General features: G+C 49.8%; 1 protein-coding gene across 1 annotated transcript in view; it reads right to left on the bottom strand.

Annotated features, from left to right (window-relative positions):
• LDLR (low density lipoprotein receptor) overlaps nt 1-14423 on the bottom strand; it is a 34642-nt gene extending 20219 nt beyond the window's left edge. Inside the window, exons 1-2 of the mRNA XM_075547221.1 lie at nt 14202-14423; nt 174-293 (exon numbers count right to left, since the gene is read on the bottom strand). Of these exons, the coding sequence (XP_075403336.1) occupies nt 174-293; nt 14202-14268 (187 nt within the window). The 5' untranslated portion in view covers nt 14269-14423. The remainder of the gene's footprint in view (nt 1-173; nt 294-14201) is intronic.
• Between the last annotated feature and the right edge of the window lie 1034 nt (nt 14424-15457).

Here is a 15457-nt window from a genome sequence, read left to right as displayed (position 1 = left end):
CACTTAACCAACCAATCATCCATCCATCTAACCAACCAAATCATCCACCCATCCATCTACCCAACCACCCATCCATCCATCCATCCACCCATCCACTGGCCACCTTGCTCCTCCTCTCCCTCCTGCCATCATCACAAAAGGTGAGAGGGGGTGAAGGCGTGGTCGGGACTCACAGCACGTCTCCTGGGACTCGTCGGAGCCATCCTGGCACTCGGCCTTCCCGTCACAAATCCACTTGTAGGAGATGCATTGCCCGTCTCCACACTGGAACTCGTTTCTCAAGCAGATTTCTCCTGAGAGACAGAAGGAAGAGGGTGGAAGAGCCATCCGTGTCGGGTCAGACACTGTCTGCAGTCACCAGCCTGCCAACGGAAGGAGGAGCCAGAAAGAGCCCGATGCCCAGGAAAGGAAACCCATGCAACAAAGGGCATTTCACCCACTCCAAGCATGGCCCAGTGCCAACTCGCAGCGAGCCTACGGGAAGTTTCTGAGGCTGGGTATCTCTATGGTGTGGCAAGTGGGGTTCAAATGGTCTTCGAACACCTAACCCACAGTGCTACCAGGCCTCCTTAAAAAAAATTCGTGTCATGCCCCCCTACCCCCCTACCCCGAGTACAAAAGACAAGTCCACTGAATACATCCAAATTATCCACAATTTTTAAAGCTTGGAAGGTGTTTGAATCCAAAGTGGAGAGTGACCCGTACCTGGGAACCACCTATTAGAACTGCCAGAGACAGCGGTTTGGATTAGAAGCTGTTCAAAAACATTCCCTGGTACCTGTTCTCCTCCGGGTAATAATAAGACCTTCACTTGGAAACGGACAATGGGAATGTAATGTATGTCCGTGAATTATACCTGCAAAAAGTGTTGACATGGCTATATATGTATCTACCACAACACACGAAACAAACACAAGAAGACCTCGAAGGTTTAGGTGGGCCCACGGCCCACCTAAGGTCTAACATTTCCCAGCCTTCCTTGCAGCTAGGTCTGAGGCTAAGCTGAAGCCAATGGGGTATGAGGGGATGCGTGAATGTGCCGTGGTGAGGGACTTCCCAAACCAAACCAAACCAAACTCACTGCCATCGAGTCAATGCTGACAGAGTAGCACTGCCCCTGGGGGTTTCCGAGATTGTGACTCTTTATTGGAGTTGAAAGCCTCATCTTTCTCGCTCAGTGTGGCTAGTGATTTCAAACTGCTAACCTTTCAGTTAGCAGTTCAACATATCACCAACGACGGCACCAGAGCTCCTTGGTCATGGACTGAAACGGCCGGAGACCGACAGTTTGCTGTTTCGTGGTGTTCCCACCTGCTGTCCCTTTGCCTGTGTCCCATGTCGTGGATTGGCAGATTAGCTTCAATCAACTCGCCTAACGAGAGAGGTGCTATTAAAAGAAATCCAGAGATGAGCCATGCCCTGATGGTATGTTGTGACTTGAGATGTGAACGGAGGTGGTATTAAAGGTGGTATGACTTCACTCTGATCAACCATCATCCTTGGTAACTTGACATTTTGGCTTTTGCCTTACAGGGCTGCGTTTCCGAATGGACACAATGTATTGTTAATACAGGTATCTCAAGGATAAATAGACGTGGGAAGACATACTCATTGACTGCATCCTATCAGGGGTCTGGGTTTCCGTCAATTAAGAATAGGGCCCTTCTAGCCTTAATCTTTACATACGGTACTTGAGACATGTGATCAGGAGAGACCGGTCCCTGGGGAAGGACATCATGTTTGGTCAAGTAGAGAGGCAGTGAGCTGGACGGACATGGGCTCAGATGTGGGCACCATTGTAAGGACGGCGCCGGAAGGGGCAGGGCTTCATTCTGCTGTGCTAGGGTCGCTGCAGGTGGGCACACCCTCGATGGCCCTGAATTTCTGTGAGCTGTGGTAGAATTCTGGACCCCACTTTGGAGGGAGTTCTGCAAAAGGACTGACGGACAGCATGAGGGTGGGAGTCAGTCACATCCCCTACTTCCTCTCGGGTCATCTTTAAGACGCTCCCTAGAGCAGCGGTTCTCAACCTGTGGGTCGCGACCCCTTTGGTCACCTGATTCATCACAGTAGCAAAATGACAGTGACGAAGTATCAACGGACATAACTTTAATCACCCCCACACAAGGAGCTGTATGAAAGGGTCGCGGCATTCGGAGGGTTGAGAACCGCTGCCCTAGAAGGTGTGACTAGATAGCGTCCTTTGTTTTCCTTGGGTGGAGTAGCGATGCTGTTGCCACCGTCCAGTTCTGTCCCACAGAGCTCTGTTTTCTGACTGAGCTTTGATAGAGCAAGAAGACCCGGTGTGGTTTGGGGGGCATCTTTGGGATCAGGCTCTGGACCCTTGTGGTAGTTCCATATTCTGGTGTCAATTTGGGACTTGGGAGGATTAAGAGTGAAGAGGTGGAGTCTAGTCTGCCAATCGGGTCATTGCTAATGAGGCTTTCTCCTGAGAATTCTGGGAAATGTGGTTTTCCTCCTTGGAGGTGGGAGAGACTCTGCTCACCCCCTCAAAGACTCTCCACTGACAAGGCTGACTTCCTACGAGACATCCCTGAGAAGCCACATGGACCTACCCTGATGCAGCCCTGGGAACTGGAGGAGCCACATGGAGACCCCTGCCAGCACTGAAATGCTTCTACCGCCACTGACTTTGCACCCACTGGCCTGTGATCCTCCTGCATTTGGCTTCATTACATGTGTTTCATGAGTCTGAAGAGGACTTCATAGATTGGTATCGGACATATGGGCTAATATTGGACTTATGGACTTGATCTGGACTGGGCTGTGATGTGTTCTTAATATTCAATTGCTCTTATAGATAAACCTCTTTCTTATTCACATATGAGTCTCTATGAATTTGTTTCTCTAGTCTACCCGGACTAACACACCCTGGCATTTGGCTGGCCTCCGTCTGACCTTTGGATCTGGGACTGAACAGCACCCACCACCACGCTGTCGCCTCTCGCTTTCCTGAGTTTCTGTGGGACATGATAGCAACTCACACAACTGGGGACAGGAAAGGGTATCCTCATGGGAGGAGGGCTGGGTGGTAGACGGAGCAGAAGAGCACCTGGGAAGAGTTGGACATTTGGGGCATCTTCAATCGCCAATTCCTTGGGACAAGTCTGGTATTCATTCTTCCCCATGAAATTATAACAAGGTGTGTGTTCTAAAATGTTTGAAAACCAAAGGGTTAGGAATGTATCAACCCTTTTTAATACATTGTGAATTATATGTCAATAAACCTATGTTAAAAGAGAGAGAGAGAGAGAGAGAGAGAGAGAGAGAGATGATCCAGCCAACCCTGCAGTTCCTGCAGTGTTTCTTTGATGTGGTGACAGCTGTGATACTGGTGAAGCAACGTGTGGGAAAGTAGCAGCAGATGCCATAGAACCAAGAACACAAGACCGAGCAGAGGAGCAGGTTTCCCACCCGGGCAGCAACTGAAGGAACTGTGTCACACTGACCCAGAGAGGGCAGAGGCCAAGTTGTCAGTTGACTGAGAGAGGAGGGATCAGACAGAGAGATCTGTCTTGTGTGTGTGACTGAGATGAGATTGTCCTGACCGGAACTGTATCCTGAGTATTTCTGATCCTTTAAGCTGAAGGGGTGGGGGGCGTGGAGGGACAAACAAACAAATCCCCGATAGGGCCAAGTAGATCCTGGAACAGGAAAAGGACAGTAGAGGACAATATTGGTGGCATCCAGATAAAGTCTAGCAGCAATGACAATGTGCTGATGATCACCTCTTCGTTTCGGACCCATGTACCATTAGTCCTGGAAGGTGTAGGCCATTAGCGGTGGGGGGAGGGGGGGTCTGGCTGGGGCCCTGTCATGTCTTCACAGCGTGTCTGTAAAGCTAGCGCTACCCCAGAGATGTGGGTGTCCAAGAGTTGGGGAGCCATCCTTAGAAGCCGGTTTCAATGTGATGACAAAATGAAAGGGCTGTCAGAGGGGGGCAGGGGGGTAGGGCGGGGTAAGGCGGGGAGTCTTGGTGGCTAAAGAGTACATAAACTAATAAATTAGAACATTTCTGCTCTTTACAAAAAATGGGCAAGGACGGGTGAGTTCCATGAAGAAAGAAGAGCCATGTGCCCCACATTCTTCACCTGTCAGCACCCAGAGAGCCCGCCCAGGGAGCAGGCCACAGCCAGAAGGGAGGAGGAAGAGCAGGCCTGGAAGTTTCCATCCCAGCCTCCGGAGACTCCGTGACTGCTTTTCCCTCTTCCCATCTGCTTTCCTCATGGACCTTCACGGAAGGACCCACGTGGCCCCGGGAAACTGCTGCCCGGAGAGAGCTTCTCTGTTAGGGAGGAAGCAAAAGATGCCCTTGCGGTCACAGACTTTACCAACTAACCCTGTCCCTCAGCAGTAAGAGTTACAACATGGAGGAAATGGCCTTCTCTTTTCTCAGAATCCCGGGTGACACGCCTTCACCTCAACACCCCAATGACCTCCTGGCTGGATCCCATAATGTTTCACGTTAGCCCCAATGTGCATGCAACGCCCCCCACAGGACCTGCCGTGCTCCCTTTTGCTTGGCTACAAGGGTCTGGCTCAACTCGGACGCAGACTTTACAAAACGATGGGGTGACGTGCCCTCTAAGGCTCCTAAGAGGGCATTCCCCCACTCCTCTCCTCACAGAAAGGTCACTGTGAACCAGAAAAGCACCTGGTTTACTATGCCGGGAACCATAGATTCAGGTGACATACACATTTATCATCCAAAAGGACATTCAAGATCAAGCTTAAAGCACGATGCTGTCATGAAAGGGCAATATCTATCTACTTAAAAACATCCAGTCGATAAACGATTATTAAAATTTACACACCGACCACTACAGCCAGTGATGCAGAAATTGAAGAATTCTACCAGCATCTTCAGTCGGATGTTGACAACCGAGATGGATTGCTGATTATTGGCAATTGGAATGCAAACGTTAGAAACTAAGAGGAAGGGGCAGAGATTGGAAACTATGGACTGGGTGAGGGAAATGAAGCTGCTGAGGATGCGCGCTAGAATTTTGCAAGACCAATGACTTCTTCGTAGCAAATACCTTTTTTCAACAATAAAGACGGCCACTAGACACGCAGACATCTCCAGAAAGACACAAAACCAAATCGACTACATCTGTGGGAAGAGATGATGAACAAGGTCAATATCAGCGGCTAAAACCAGGCTGGGTTCTGATAATGGAACAGACCATCAATTGCTCATCTGTAAGTTCAGGAAAAAGCCAAAGAAAGTGAAGTCCATGAGAGCCATTATACGACGTTCCGTATCCATCAGAATTCCGAGAGCTTCTCAAGGACAGATCAACACATTGAACACTAAAGACAGAACATCAAGAACATCATGCAGGAAGAAAACCACAAATGGTCAGTAGACATACAGGAGAGGAAGAAAAGATCCAAGTAGGTGTCAGGAGAAACTCCAAAACTTTTTCTAAATCAGAGAATGGCTAAGGCAAATGGAAGACAGGATGAAGTTAAAGAGCTGAACAGCAAAGTCCAAAGGCAGCCCGAGAAGACAAAGCAAAATAGTAAAACAAAATGTGCAAAGACATAGCATTAGAAAACCAAAAAGAAAGAGCATATTCAGACGATCTTAAAATGAATGAACTCACAGGGAAAAACATTTTTTCCATCTTAAAAAGTTCCACGGCCAATATTAAATGATGCAAGAAGCATGAAAAGCAGATGGAAAGAAGACAGGGTCACCGTATCAAAAAGAATGAGTTGACATTCCACTAGTTCAAAAGGTAGCAGATGACGAAGCAGCAGCGGTGCTGAAGGACGAAATTCAAGTTGTACTGAAAAAAACACAAGGCTATAGAAATTGCTAGAACATCATTTGAGATGTTTCAACAAGCACTGAAAGCACTCACCCGCTGACTGGAGGACATTTGAAAGACAGCTACTTGACCAACTGACAAAAAAAATATCAAGATTTGTACCCATTTCAAAGAAAGGTGACCCAACAGAATGCTCAAATTATAGAAAAATATCTTTACCATTAATAATCCCACACGCAAGTACAATTTTGCTGAAGATCATCCAGCGATGGCTGCAGCAGTACTTGGATCTCAGCTGGATCCAGCTGGATCTCGCTGGATCTCAGCTCAGAGCCAAAAAAACCAGAAAGATGTTTACTGTGCTTTACTGACTATGCAAAAGCATTCGACTTGGTCGTCCCCCAAAAAGATGGACAGTCTCGAGACAAATGGGAGTTTCAGACCACGTAATTTCAGCCCTGGTGACACAGTGGTTAGGTGCGACTAACGAGGTCACTAGTTAGAAATCATCAGCCACTCCATGGGAGAGAGATGAGTCTTTCTAGTCCGGCAAACAGCGCCCATCTCAGAAAACCAGAGGGGCAGCGCTACCCTACCCTACAGGGTCGCTATGACTCTAAGACTGAGAGTTGTTTTTTGTTTGGTCTTCCTTGTGCTTCTGTGGAACTTGAAAGGGGGGTGTGTCAGAGTTGGATCCTCTCGCCATCCCGATTGAATCTGTGTGCTGAGCAAATCATCAGAGAAGCTGGACTGCATGGAGAGCAAATGGCATCGGGGTTGGAGGAAGGCTTATAAATGACCTACAATCTGCAGATGACACAAGCTGGCTTACTGGAAATGAGGAGAACTTGAAGCATTTCCTGATGAAGGTCAAGGATGGAGGCCTCCCGTATGGATTATAACTCCATGTAAAGAAAACCATAATCTTCACATCATCAGGTATGGAGAAAAGACTGAAGTTGTCAAGGATTTCTTCTTGCTTGGATCCACGATCCAGGCTTATGGAAGAGAGAACAAAAGACGTGTAGTGTGTTGCAAAAGACGTGCTGCATTAGGTAAGTGTGTTGCAAAAGGCTTCTTTCGTGTTGAAAAGAAAGCGCAACAACAATAAAAGTGTTACAAAGCAAGGGTGTTACTTCGCAGACTCAAGCGCTCCTGACCTAAGTGGTATTTTCAATGGTCTCAGATTCATGTGAAACCTGGACATTGACCGTAGAAGACTAAACAAGAACGGATGCCTGTGAACTGTGGTGCTGGCGAAGAAAACTGAGAGTTTGGCTCCTGAGAGGCCAGGATGGCGAGATTTCGTCTCATGTACTTGGGACATGTTGTCAGGAGACCAGTCCTTGGAGAAGGACAGCATCCTCGGCAGGGGGGAGGGAAGACCCAAGGAGATGGATTGACACAGAGGCTGCAACAATGGGCTTAAACACAAAGCAACAATTGTGAGGATGCTGCAGGACCAGGCAATGGTAAGTGTCTCAACGACATCATCACACAATCAAGGAGCCTTGGTGGGGCTATGAGCTGTGTGTTGGGTTGCTAACCACAAGGTCAGCAGTTCAAACCCATGAATCTTTACAGCCTTGTAAATCCATGGGGACAATTCTTCTCTGTCCATAGGGTTGATAAGAGTCAGAATGGATTCAATGGCAGTGAGTTTATCACCACACTAGGAAAGGGCTTGGGGAGAAGAGTACTCTTTCACCCTCCATCTTTCAGGGGAGTAACGGGGTGGAGTCAGTCCAAGATTGGCTCTGGGAGAAGCATTAGCACAAGGATATCCAACAAAACCTGCCATCATGGAGAGCCAACAGAGTCTCTCTCACAATCGGGAAAAGGAGGAACCAACAGCTGCGGTAGTTTAAGATCACCAATCCTGTGAGGCTCCCTTGAAAACGCAAAGCCCAACACCCTCTCCAGGTGAGAGCTCGATGCAGTGACTTGCTTCTAACAAGCAGAAAGGGGTGGAAGGTGTGTGGCCCCTCAGATGAGGTCCCAGAGGACTTCTGCGTGTTGGCTGTTGAATGGGAATGTCGACTGCACACACCACCCCTGTTTGGTTTCCTTTTAACACTACTTTAGTCTTTTCTTTTTTCAAAGCATATTTTAGTCTTAAAAGAAAAACAGTGAGCGAATAGGAAGTCAGTAACTACGTGCTGTAAGTGGGCTCTGACTGACTCACAATGGGACAAAGTGCAGCTCGATCCTAAGCTACCCTCACCAGCGCCGTTATCCTTGAGCACATTGTGGGAACAGCCGTGTGGACTCATCTTGATTTTTCAGACTCTCAGCTGTCTGCTTCTGTAAAGAGCTCCACCCTCAGAAATCCCCAGGGGCAGTTCTACCCTGTCCTGGAGGGTCTCTATGAATCGAAATTGACTTGGCAGCAGTTTGAGCGAGTGATACCTTCCCAGGGGGAGAAAGAGGAGGTGTCCTACTCCCAGAAAGGTTTCCTCTCGGAAGTCCACATGGATTTCTGAGTGTAAGATACGAAGTAATAATAATAATATATAATTGATCAAGGCTTCACAAGTGTGGGGGAGGGAGGGGAAAAAGAGGTTATACTAAGGGCTCAAGTAGAAAATGTTTTGGAAACGATGATGGCAACATATGTACAAATATGCGTGATACAACTGATGTATGGATGTTAGAAGAGCTCTGCGAGTCCCCAACACAATGATTTAAAGAAAAGAAATCCGCATGGGCAGCTCTACACTGTGCTAGAGAGTCCTTTGAGTCGGAATCGCCTCGGTGGCAGTGAGTTTATACTCTCCCAAAAGGTCTTAGTTGACTTTGGTCCTTCTAATTGGGGTAGACAGGGGCAGAGATCCCGACACCCTTGAAAATTTCACCCACTCTTGATCCTGCACGGGGTTGGGCGAAAAGGGGAATTAGACGATCCAAGACTGAAAGCCCAGTTGGTTGTGGTTTACTAATGTTCCGTGGTTTAAAAAGTACAGTGTCCCATCACAGGGGAGCGCACCTATCCCCAGTGTGTAGGAAGGGTTTTCCATAGTCCATTTGGACTCAACACAGGGGCCCTAGAAGACAAGATGAAACTTCCCCAGAGAGGTTCTGAGACTGCGATTCTTAACAGGAACAAAAAAACTCATTTTCCTTCTTCAGAGCGGCTGGTGGTTTCGAACTGCTGACCTTGCAGCAAGCACCCAAGACAGAGCGAACTATACCAGCCGGGGGCTCCTCTCACAGGCAGCAGATGTTCCGAAAAGCTAAGTGGGTTCTGATTATCTGTGACCTGATGTCAGTCATGACCTTTTGATGACTTGGGGAAGACCCCACTAAAAGACCATCTCTCCCTGGACTTGAGGGAGGTCCACTGAGCTATCCTTCCGGGTGCGTCTACTTGAATGAGTCTTTTTTTTTTTAACAAGTTCAATCCTTTGGCAAGTTTTTTAAATAGTCGTTTTTATTTCTGAAATGTTGTTTTCATTCTTTCTCTTTTCAAGTTATTATTTGAGTTATCGGGCAGCAAGAAATCTGCTTTGGCATTTTGGATAAAGGGGCCCAGGGAAGAAAGACTTGGCTCTTTATCTTGGGCGGTAGGTGGTGTGACTGGTTAAACGCTGGGGTACTACCCCACCCAAAGGCACCTGGGAAGGCAGGCTTGGTGATCTGCTTCTGAAAATCCGATGAAGCAGAATTCTACTTTGCACACACGGGGTCTTCATGAGTCAGAACCAACTGATGGCAATTGGCACCCATTTCGATCTTGGTGGCTTGCTCAGCACTTCTGTGTCGCTTCCCAGGGAGGCAGTGGGCTGAGGTGGCTGCCTCACCGGCTGCTAGAGCTGACTGACATGGCTTCCCAGGCCCCTCAACTAGAAGGACTTGGACAACTGCCTTGATCCTTCTGGGCCCTCAGTTTCTTTCTGTCTAAAATGGGGCAATAGTGTGTTTGTATGCCGTCTGTCAATTCCAACTCTGGGGCTCCTTACAGGAGCATCAAACGAAGCCCCTATTTCCTAGAACGTGTGTGAGCAGCTCTGCCTAGATCAGCAGTTCTCAACCTGGGGGTCATGACCCCTTTAGTGGTCAAACGACCCTTTCACAAGGGTCGCCTAAGACCATCAGAAAACACATAAATATTTCACAATATTTAAGTACATATTGCTTTGTGATTAATCACTATGCCTTAATTATGTTTAATTATGTTCAATTTGTAACAATGAAAGTACAGCCTGCATATCAGATATTTATTTACAGGACGATTGAAAACAGTAGCAAAATGACAGTTATGAAGCGGCAATGAAGATAATGTTATGGTTGGGGGTCACCACAACATGAGGAACTGTATGAAAGGGTCGCGGCATTAGGAGAGGTGAGGACCACTGGCCTAGATCATAGGTTCCCAAACTTACTTGGAATATGGCCCCCTTTTCCAGAAAAAAAAATTACTCAGTGCCTCGACAATGAAAAACCTTTACACCAAAGCATCATTCAGGATAAAGTATTTTTAAAAACATGCTGCCGGTGGGAGGGGAGAGGAAGGAAAAAAGAGGAGTTGATACCAAGGGTTCATGTTGAAAGTAAATGTTTAGAAAACAATGATGGCAACATATGTACAAATATGCTTGATACAATTGATGTCTGGGTTGTTATAAGAGTTGTAAGAGCCTCCAATAAAATTAACTTTTAATTAATTTAAAAAACCAAGAAAACATGCTGCCATCTAGTTGATATCGACTCCTAGTGACCCTACAGGACAGGGTAGCACTGCCCTTGTGAGTTTCTGAGACTGTAACTCTTTACGGGAGTAGAAAGTCCAATATAGATATACAAAATATAGATATCTGCTTTTGCAACCCTCTTAGATATTTCCAATACCCCTCCCCTCTACTAAGGGGTGAGGGATTGCCAACTTGGGGCAACACTGGCCTGGATCCTTAAAATAAGACTCAGGTGGTATTGTTCACTTAATAGAATAGCAGGTAAGGAAACAGGGCCATGGTCTAGAGCCCAGGTGACAAAGGAGGAAGTGGTGGTGGGGGGGGGGGTCAAGACAGAGAGGAAGGCAGAATGGGGTGGTTGAGCTTTGGAATCTGCTGTGCTCAAAGACATCATTGCTCAATGACTGATCCCTGCGACAGGATGTCTCCCTCAGCAGTGCTTCCACAACGCAGCACCCCCACACCCCCACTGACTCACAGCTGAATCAAGCGTACAAGGAGGAAATGACTCATACTCCCCACTATCGTAGCAAAAAAAAAAAAAGAGTGAGACAAAAGCATTTGTAATTCTGAGACTCTCCCAAAAGATAATAGGAAAGGAGGAAGTGGCAGGCAAAAAGCATTGGCCCTGAGCAGCTTAGAGGAGGGACCTACCATCACCCCACAGCTAGTCCACCAGTCACCGCAGAGGGTTAGCTATCATTCGCCCTCTAGCCTCTCAGCCTTTGCTTAAGGCCCTAGTGAACGTGCCACAGCATGACCAGGAACATGAGCAAACACCTATAAAACCAGAGCAGGGCAGAGTAGACCTGCCCCACAAGATGGGTTTGAGCCCTTGACTTTTGGGTTCACAGTCCAGACTGAACAATTGTGCACCAGGGCTCCTTGTAGTAAACACCTTTAAGGCCCATTTGAAGAGGCATAAATAGAACCCCTTCTCTAGCCATTAAGGGCCCCCCCCACCCCAACACTGACTAGACAGCCCTTCACGCCATGCCGGTGTCCCCAGATCAGTCCAGACCTTCCTGAGCAAGGGGAACTAGTTGTGATGGAAATACCACAACCCAAAGACATCTCACCCCAAGCTTTGAATCGCAGCCCCCTCAGACTTCAGGTGTCACGGGTGAGAAGCAACGAACAAGGTTATAGAAACAGAAAAAGGAGAATAAGCATTTCTGCTTTTTGACTGTTGGCTTGCAAATGAGGTGGTGGCTGTTCTCCAGGATTTCTTTGCCCCAGAGGCTGGCGGAAAGAAAGGAACAGCTGGAAATCTTTTGGCCGGTGTTTTGTTGGGAAACAGGTGGGTTGGGAGGTATTTCCCCCACAGGTGAGCTAGATCTTGTCTTGACTAGATCAGCCTACTCTTTGGGGGAAGAGGTCACCTGTCTCTTAGAGACAGTTTACTGCCTGTCTTGATTACTACCAGTCTCTTAGCAACAAGGGCTAGGCGAAGCATAAATGCTGTCAAAGGGGAGAATGTGGAATATGAGGGGAAGGCTTGTTCAGGGCCACAAAAGCATCTGGGATTACACCTTATAGGGGAGGAACTGAAGCAGCAGGAACGGGGAGGGTGGGGGTGGGGAGGGGGGGTGGAGAATGATATATACAGCCTGTCACCTTGATTCTGACTCACAGGGCCCTATAGTACAGGGTAGAACCGCTCCCATAGGATTTCCAATGCTGTCATCTTTGCGAACATAGTCCGTCCCCCAATTTTCTTCAGAAGAGGCACTGCGGGTTCAAACCACCATTCTTTCAGCTGGCAGCCAAGCACTTAACCTCTGGGCCTGAATGACCCATAATCTACCTGGTCTCCAGAAAGCTCTCCCCATCTTTTGCCAACGTTCCCTGGCAGAACAGTGGCAGGCGATGGCAGATGAATCCCCTGGGGGAAGACAGCTACAGCCGGCTGACTTGGACTTCACAGTGTGGTCACAGTGTGGTCTTATCTCACACAAGCTGATTCGGATCTCAGTGAAGGAGTGCATCCCACATCTCTACCCCCTCTGTTCACAGCCATTTCCCAGAAGTGGCCTTGAAGACAGCCAAGGGGCAAGCTAGAGCAGCTAGGGTCGCCCACACAGGCTAACTGAGCAAGGGGATTAACAAGCAGCTGCCAGCTCTCAGGAAGTGTAGTGTGTAGCCTCCTGGGGAACAGAAGATCAAGCGCATCAGCAGAGAGGAAACTGCAATGAGGACACCCACCGCCTTGCACAAGACTTCCCAGCAATATTTCTTCTGATCCAGTGAGGTTCCCAGCAAGCCAGGCTTCATACAAGTGGGCAGGGGCCATTGCCCAAGAATCCCCTGCAGTGTTTGTACCCTGTGCCCCACCCATCTCCTCTCCAGCAGAAGTTGATGTGACTCAGGTAGATTCCAGAATCCGCCCTCAAACCCCCCACCCCAATAGACACTTAGCTTCCTGGACAAGGAGTTCATCAGATAGCCGCATTGTCCCACAGGCCAAGCTGGCCCTCCCAAGCGGGCAAGGAACTGGCCATTTATTTGTAGTCCAGGGCTGGGCGGGCTGCGTCTACAACTTCACAGGAGCGCAGGTCTCAGCATCACGCACTAACTAGCCTAGCTTCTTACCCAAATCTGCACGGGAAGCTCCCTCCCGCCCCGCAAAGAAAACGTCCATCTGAACAGATGACCATGCCGGGGACGGGTCGCAGGGCAGCCGCTGCCCACCAGATCCGGGAAGACTCGGCCCTAGGGGTTTGGGAAAGTGCACGCCGCCATTCCGCCAGGGACCCTTAAGGGGCGGGAGAGTTGGGGAGGGAACGTTTCCGCCTTGCAATTAGCGAGGCCAGCCCTGGACGCGCGGTGGTGAATGTTTCCGGGACGGGCGCCCCCACGGACACCGTCCGGACGGAGGCCTAGCCACGGAGCAGGCCCTCGGCGGCCGCCTGGTGCAAGTTCGTGAGGGGGCTACCGGGCTCAGGAGGTGTCGCTTCCTTTGTTGACAGGTGACCCCCCGAGAACGGACGAGGCGCCTCGCGGGTTTCCTCCCAGCGAACGAGGTCCAGCGCCAGCGCCCTCTGCGTAAGCAATCTCCGCCCCGCGCCGCGCGCGCCTCCCCAGTCCCTGCCTCGCATTGGTCGAGGGGAGTGGCTCGAGGCTCGCATGTTCGAGCCGCAGCCAATGGGATTGAAGGGGCGGGGCCGGAGCCGGAGGCGTTGGCCCGGGACACTGGTGCACACGAGGTGCCGCGAAGGATGCGTCCAGCTTAGGGAGGTGGCTGCGCCCCGGGCTGGACAAAGCCAGCTTTGCCGCCTCAGGATCCCCCTGCCCGCGGACCAGCGCCTAGGGAACAGGGTGGGGGGCTCGCGAGGACCCCCAGGTGGGGCTGCTGGGCCACGGCTGAGGATCTCTGGATCGCTCTGGTCCTGAAGGATCCCGAGGGCGGATCCCTCTCAGAGCCGGAGGTCCCGGTCCCGCCCTATGGAAAAGGACCCGGCAGCGCCCTGAGTCCGCAGAGCCCCCCCTAAACCGCGCGCCCCTCCAAGTGCTCTTTACAAACGTCTGGGAAGGACCTCGGGTCAAGTCCAGAGTGAATTTTCACTTTGACGGTCCAGACACACGTGTGGATTTCCACCGCGCTCACAGACGCACTCGGACACGCACGACCCACCATACGCGCGCGCCCGGAGGGCTTCACCCCGCACCGCCGAGCCGCGCGCGCTCGCGGGACGTCCGGAGCCAGCCTCACCTGCAGCCGCCGCCGCGGCGAGGAGCAGTGCGACGGCGCAGCGCAGCGTCCAGCCTCGCGGCCCCATGCTCTCCGCCTGCCCCGGAGTCCGTCACTCTCGCTTAGCCCGCGGTCCGCTGCGTCCCGGCTGGAGACCCGAACTTAGCGCGGCCGGGCGGCAACTGCACGCGGGACACGAGTCCTTGGCAGTCTTTCAACGGGCGCTTTCTCGCAGGGGCGGAGTCTGCAGTGGGGTGATTTTCAAATATCTTCGCCTCGCCGAGGGAGGAGGAGTTTCCAAAGCCCGACGAGACATCGCCTGCTTAACCCCTGAAGCCCTGACGGCCTTGGCAGGCCGCCGGCCCGGTTGTATTTTCGTCACCCACCGGTGGAGAGCTCACTGCCTAAATTGGAAATGCGCTTGCAGAGCGCTTCCTTGACTCGTAACTGCGGCTGTTTCTCACTTGGCTGTTTAAAAGCTCTGCGAAAAAAGTCCAATCAAGTTTCCCTCTCCTTCCAAAGGAAAAAAATTGGGAGGTTTTGTTGGTTTTTAACCTCTCCAGGAATAGTATCTACATAGCTTTTTACATTTAATTCTGAGTGTGTAGAGTTTGTCGAGGATTTTAAAAACGGCCACCAGCAGATTTATAGGTAACTCTTAGCGTGAGTACAACCCAAAATTCTCTTATGTTTTTGTGGGATGAATTGCGAACCACACCACCTTTAAACCCAGCTGACGCAGAATCCTGGACTTGGGCATAAATATTGACACATCCTTTTAGGAAAAGGGCTTGGTCCAATCGAAGGGCAATTTCAAGTCCCCACAGTTAAAAACCAAACACGCCAGCCGTGTCAATATTGAACCCGATTGTTTCAAGCCTCAAGGAGTGGTAAAAAGCAACTTAAAAAAATTAAATCATTTTATTGGGGCCTCGTACAACTCTTACCACAATCCATCCATCCATCCGTTGTGTCAAGCACATTTGTACATTTGTTGCCATCAGCATTCTCAAAACATTTTCTACTTGAGCCCTTGGTATCAGCTCACCCCCTTTCCCCCATCAACCCTTACTAATTTATAAATTAAAGCAACGTTTAAGAATCAAAGCGTTTCGTTGAGGATTCGGGATGCTGCCAGAGACCCTTTGCCAGAAAGGCATGTGTGGGAAGATGGCCTGTGTTCTACAAAGAAGGAACTAGGAGTGCTGCTAGGGTTCCCTCTGGAATGAGCCTGCGTTCTCTCTCTCCGGTTCTGCAAACTGCGATTGACCGGAAGT

This window comes from Tenrec ecaudatus, chromosome 1 (assembly GCF_050624435.1).
Source record: "Tenrec ecaudatus isolate mTenEca1 chromosome 1, mTenEca1.hap1, whole genome shotgun sequence".
NCBI classification, from domain to species: domain Eukaryota; kingdom Metazoa; phylum Chordata; class Mammalia; order Afrosoricida; family Tenrecidae; genus Tenrec; species Tenrec ecaudatus.
Note: the sequence above shows the minus strand (reverse complement) of the source record. Positions and strands in the feature narration are given on the sequence as shown.